Below are 6,000 nucleotides of genomic sequence, written 5' to 3'. Positions count from 1 at the left end.
AGGCAAGTGTGGGTGACGGGGACTCAGGCGTAAGTAGTGCCCTCTCACACAAGGGCTCTGGGTGGAGTCTGCTCTTGTACAGCAACATTACAGCGATGGGAAAGAGTTCTTCAAGGGAAGGAGAAGCTGACTTGAAATGAAACCCTGGATTGCAACTATGGGATGCTAGCTCAGTGATCACAGGAGTCACTGAACTGACAGGAGTCTCAGTATCCACCATCGAAAGTGGAGGTCATTAAACCTCAGAGTGCTCCTGTAGCTTGAAGTGCTATTCAAATGGAAAAAGCATTATGATCAGATTATGTCACACTGAAGAGACTGGGCATGTGAATGGAATGCTCTGGGCTCACTTTAGGGGGGAAATCCATACCACTGTACTTCACAGAGGCTGCAGAATTGTCAGATGTCAAATAAATACCTAGAAAATTATTTTAGTGCTATGATGTGCTGAAGGATGTCAAAGCACCTAGTGTTTGGTGACTAATGTTTTATATCCTTCCTGCTACATCATTAATGTATTTGAAATCCAAAGTGAAAAAGATCTGCAGTCGCAAACATACATGGGCTTATAATTTACTAGCATTCAAAACAGCTGGGGAGTGATTGACTACATGGAAAATAAAACTGACCATTTATATGACTGGGTCCTGTGCCGGCAGCACCTGTAATACCTTGCTCATGAATATTTTCATTATCCCGAGAGTAAACCCTAATCTCTAGTAAGCAGCCACACGCTATTCTCCACCACCCCCAGATCCTACACCATGTCATAACTATCCATTCATCAGGTCATGAACATGTAATTTGTTGCTAACTTCTGGCTCTAATGAACAACACTGCTAGGAACATTTGTGCCCAAAAGTCAGAGTTAGGAACAAACAGAGTGTATGTATGTTTACACTTTTCTTGGACCTATATTCCACAGTGGAATTGCTCAGTCCTGCTCAGTCGTCCTACATTGAACTCACGGAAGCAACAGGTTTTTCTGCAGGGGCTGCCACATTTCCTATTTCTACCAGCGAGAGCTCACCCACGCGGCATTTCTATGCCTTCTCAGGACATGCTTCCACAGCAAAGTGGACATTTCCTTGGCTTTCCACCTTCATATGGACTTGAACACCACGGGTTACTTATGCCAATTTGCATAAGAGTGATAACAGCCAACAGCAAATGTACTCGGTGCTGGGCATTGTTGTAAATGTGTTGTATGTGTTTACATAGCTTCACAGCCAATATAGCCTATGTCCACCTCGTGCCCACGCTTCTCCCTCATTCAAAAAACTGTCTAGTGGAACTCCTCATCAAAGGCACCACAAATAGGCAGCTTCCTATCACCTGCAAGATTAAGAAGACATTAAGCAATAGAATCTGAGAACCTAGGGAGAAAATTTGTCATGGCAAAGAAGACATGCAGACAGTGGTACAAGCATGGCTTTGTTCTCAGTAATATTTGCAAGCAGTTCCATCACAGAACTGAGTTGATTAACAGTTTGGATATATCTCCATTGTATCAACTTCAATATGACCTGACAGACCTGGAGGGAGTGAGGAGAGGAGGAGAGCAAAAAAGAGCACCAAGCACCTGGGATGAACTGTCTATGTGAAAAACACACAGGACATTGGGTTTGTGCCTGTTCAGAGCAGCAGGCAGAGGTTGCAAGGTACCTGCGTACACAAAAACAGACACACAAGATGTCTAGGAAATGGAGCCCCGTTTCCTTTCCTCATACCAGCCTCAAAGTGGGCCTTGGAAAACTCACCCACATCGCATGAATCAAATCTTTGTTTCAGGTGGCCGTATCACTGAAGACACCAAATAGCAATTCTAGCAACCCAGGATATAATTTAATTTGTATATCAAGTATTATTTCTTTAGGTCATTACTTTGGGAGAATAAAAGGACTTTTTCAAGCTGAATTGATCTACTCTACTAGTTGAAACACACAAAAGCCTAGACCTAGAGGCTGGAGGATATTGGAGAGGGGCCCCAGAGCCTTGCTCTCTCAAATCTATTTTTATTAATCCAAAATACCCACTCCCCAAGTAGCTCATGGAGCCCTTGGAAAACCATTGCTTCAGACCAAAGCAAATCATTCCAACAGTTCCCATTTCATTCTCTCCACACATATTGGCACATAAAAACCTCTTGGGGAAAATATGTGTCATACAAGTGCCATGGCTGGAAGTCAAAGCATGAGGCAGCAGATTATTATAGGGTCAAATTAAAATGCTTACCAATCCCCCCCCCCCAAAAAAAAACAAGTTTGGAAGAAAATTTAGGTGCATTTCTCTATCTTTGCTAGAAAAGGCAATAAGGGTTATATCCTTCTATATCAAAGTAAAATTACAAGACTCAGCAGTGATACTTACAAGAACTTGGCCCTATAATTCGCCATGGGCCAGCCAATATTCAGGCACCTGGAGGCACTGGTATCACCTTCCTCAACAATGCATTTGGAAATCCATATTTCATTGACAGGGATGACATATTTGTAGTAAATATTTTTGCTGTACCTAAAAAGATCATCAAGCAAGATGTTTTTTTCTTAAATGTACTGAGAGCACATCCTCTCCTGAGCAAACCCCAATCCTCCATGTTCCATAACCAAGAAAAGCTCACATCCATCTATTCCCTCTCAGTGCACAGCACAGGCAAGAGTCAGGTGGACCTGGACAAAATCATGTGCTCAGTGAAGGCTGGCCCACAAGGGGCCCACACACACAAGATTAACGGCAGCCAGTGGCAACAGGTGGACTGGTCTGTTTCTGAATGCTGACTATGGACTTGAGGCCATACTCTGTATTTTAAAGGTGTTACATCTTAAGAGAATCACTCACTCTCTGGTCATGCACATCTGATTGACTTCAACAGAGTGGCTGAGGGGTTGAACAAAGATTAAATCATGGATGAATTATTTATAAAATTTTCTTCTTCACAGAGATAGACTATACATACATAATCTTGGAATAACCTTAGTTTCAGATATTACAAATACCTTTGAATCTTAATTCTTATACAAATTTTGCATCTTGAAAGCTGGGATGGTGAATGTCTGGTCCCTGGGCTGTACAAAGCCTGTGAAGTCACTGAGGCTGGCACTGCCAAGGCAACTAACTGCAAGCTGGATTCAAAATTCAATAAATCCATAACAGGCTAAATTTTTAAGTTGATGATTTTCTCCAGCCCGTGAAAGGTGCTATAAATATTCAAAATGATCCTGGCGGGGTGGGGGGACCCTCTCCACTCCTTCTCTAAAGACAGCTTCTTTCAAATTTCTTTTTTTTTTTTTTTAAAGGCAGAGTTAGACAGTGAGAGAGAGAAAAAGGTCTTCCTTCCGTTGGTTCATCCCCAAAATGGCTGCTATGGCCGGTGCTCTGCCAATCCGAAGCCAGGAGCAGGTGCTTCTTCCTGGTCTCCCATGCGGGTGCAGGGCCCAAGCACCCGGGCCGTCCTCCACTGCCTTCCCGGGCCACAGCAGAGAGCTGGACTGGAAGAGGAGCAACCAGGACAGAATTGGGTGCCCCAACCGGGACTAGAACCCGGGGTGCCAGCGCCGCCGGCGGAGGATTAGCCAGATGAGCCATGACACCAGCTCAAATTTCCTTCTTAAGATTTGGTTCAGATCATCTGCCCCACAGATTCTGGCTTAAAAAAATACTGTGTCCTACAGACTGCAGCCAAAATAAAAGCACAAAACAAAATGTACCTTAGTCCGAGTGCTCAACGTCTTATCCATAAGGGAAGAAAACACCTCCCATTTTTTTCTGCAGAGAGCACAGGGTGACAATATCGCAGCTTCAGCAGTGATATTGCTCAGTACTGGTTTGGTCCACCCCACTTTCGCCCTCTGGCATGCTGCCTTGTTCATTTACAAATCTAACTCTCAGGTGAGTGGTAGACGTGAAGAGCTCTAAGCCTTAAGGAGGATGTTCAAGGATTTGGCCACAGGGCTCCCTATGATTTAAAGCGATTGAAATGAAATTGTCATAAAATCTGCCATGGGATCCAAAAGAATACAAAGTGTTGAGGCAGCTGGGTGAGAGCCGGTACTATAATAAAGAGATCTAGTTTTAAACATGGGCTCACAGGACCAGCGCTGTGGCACAGTGGGTAAAGCCCTGGCCTGCTGAAGCACCGGAATCCCATATGGACGCCAGTTCTACTTCCGGCTGCTACTCTTCCAATCCAGCTCTCTGCTATGGCCTGAGATAGCAGTAGAAGATGGCCCAAGTCCTTGGGCCCCTGCACCCATGTGGGAGACCTGGAAGAAGCTCCTGGCTCCTGGCTTCAGATCGGCACAACTCTGGCTGTTGCGGCCATCTACGGAGTGAACCAATGGAGGGAAGACCTCTCTCTCTGTCTCTACATCTCTCTCTAACTGACTTTCAAATAAATAAAATAAATCTTAAAAAAAAAAAAATCATGGACCCACGACTACTGTGGTGACCTTGAGGCAGCCACTGGGGCTCTCTTAGCATCAGAGCCTGTTGGAAAACAAGAATACAGACCCATCTCAGATAGTGAAAGCAAGGATTAGGCAAGAGGAGGTACAAGATATCCTGAACACACAGATTGCGCTTAACACACCCCTGATCCAACATACCTCATATGATTGTCACTAAGATGAGACTGCATTTTATAAAACTGGGCCTGAGTCTTGCTTCTCTGCTCTAGGACAGGGCAGAACTGGAAGCCAAGGGGAGGGCAGCACTGGCAACTTTTATTTTTCTTTACTCACTTCCTGGTGAGATTTTGTTTGTGGAACTAGTCTTTGTCTTATATAATATTTCATAAATTATGAAAACACAGGTGGAGCAGATAAGCAGATGTCCAGATCAGTCTATTCCTGCCTACTCCTTCCCTGCACACGTGTATTAAGCAGTTGCCTTATTCCAGGCTGTGTACTGGTTGCATTTGTGTTCAAGGCTGACAGTGGGAGTGACCACTTGTGTCTATCTCCAACCGGCACACCAAATCTGCCTCCTGTACCTTTTGCTTTCACTGTCCCTCCCAAGTTGGGGCCCTTGGTATCAGTGATCTGGGTTATCATCTCCAGGACATAGTCTCCCTCCTATATTGCTGCCAGCTCTCCAATCCATTATCTCCCAGCAGCCACAATGATATACTACAATATTTACCTGATATGGCCATTTCCATAAGGAAACCCCTTCAAAGGAATTTCTCAACCCCTTACTGGGATCTGTCAAGATCCTCTGTGACCAGAACCCTGAGCACTTATTCAGTCTCACCTCTGACCTGGTCAATTACAATGAGCTCCAGAAACATCAGCCTTGCTGAAGCCCTGCTCCCAAAGGGTCAAGCTGCATACACGATGGCCTGCAGTCCCCTCAGCCAGGCAAATCGGGACACCCAGTCTATAGAACAGGTGGCTGCTTCTCACACCAGAGGAATGGTTTCAATGTTGCATCTCACAGAGGCACCCTAGTGGGACTCTTCTCTGACACTCTCCACATGGCACTGTTTATTTCCTACTATCAGATGCACATTATTACAATCTTCAATTGTCTCTTTCTTAGTTTGATCATCTCTAGGCAAGACTCAAGAAAGAAGAATCCTGGGACCAGCACTGTGGCGTAGCAGGTAGAGCCACTGCCTGCAGTGCCAGCATGCCACCAGTTCCAGTCCCGGCTGCTCAACATCCAATACAGCTCTCTGCTATGGCCTGGGAAAGCATTAGAAGATGGCCCAAGTCCTTGGGCGCCTGTACCCATGTGGAAGATCTGGAAGAAGCTCCTGGATCCTGCATCCTGGATCCTGGATCCTGGCTTCCAACTGGTGCAGCTTCGGCATTTGCTGCCATCTGGAGAGTGAACCAGCGGATGGAAGACTGTCTCTGTCTCTCTCTGTGTCTCTTTCTCCCCCGCCCTTCTCTTTCTCTCACTGCCTCTACCTCTCTCTAACTCTTCCTTTAAAATAAATAAATGTTCAAAGAGAGAGAGAGAGAGAGAGAGAGGAACCCTGTCTCTCCCATTCTTGAT

General features: G+C 45.3%; 1 protein-coding gene across 11 annotated transcripts in view; it reads right to left on the bottom strand.

Moving 5' to 3' along the window:
- Positions 1 to 997: 997 nt before the first annotated feature.
- The window catches only part of LOC127486659 (rho GTPase-activating protein 20), a 48,342-nt gene continuing 43,339 nt past the window's right edge, over positions 998 to 6,000 (bottom strand). For all 11 annotated transcript variants that reach the window (XR_016228812.1, XR_016228811.1, XR_016228810.1 and 8 more), the window contains one exon: positions 998 to 2,514. Coding sequence is in view for 7 of the 11 variants with exons in the window: in XM_089325317.1 (XP_089181443.1) it covers positions 2,367 to 2,514 (148 nt within the window). In the remaining 4 variants the exon portion in view is untranslated. The remainder of the gene's footprint in view (positions 2,515 to 6,000) is intronic.

This window comes from Oryctolagus cuniculus, unplaced genomic scaffold, assembly GCF_051225735.1.
Source record: "Oryctolagus cuniculus isolate XC-2025 breed Fujian yellow rabbit unplaced genomic scaffold, ASM5122573v1 ptg000086l, whole genome shotgun sequence".
In the NCBI taxonomy this organism is placed as follows: domain Eukaryota; kingdom Metazoa; phylum Chordata; class Mammalia; order Lagomorpha; family Leporidae; genus Oryctolagus; species Oryctolagus cuniculus.
Note: the sequence above shows the minus strand (reverse complement) of the source record. Positions and strands in the feature narration are given on the sequence as shown.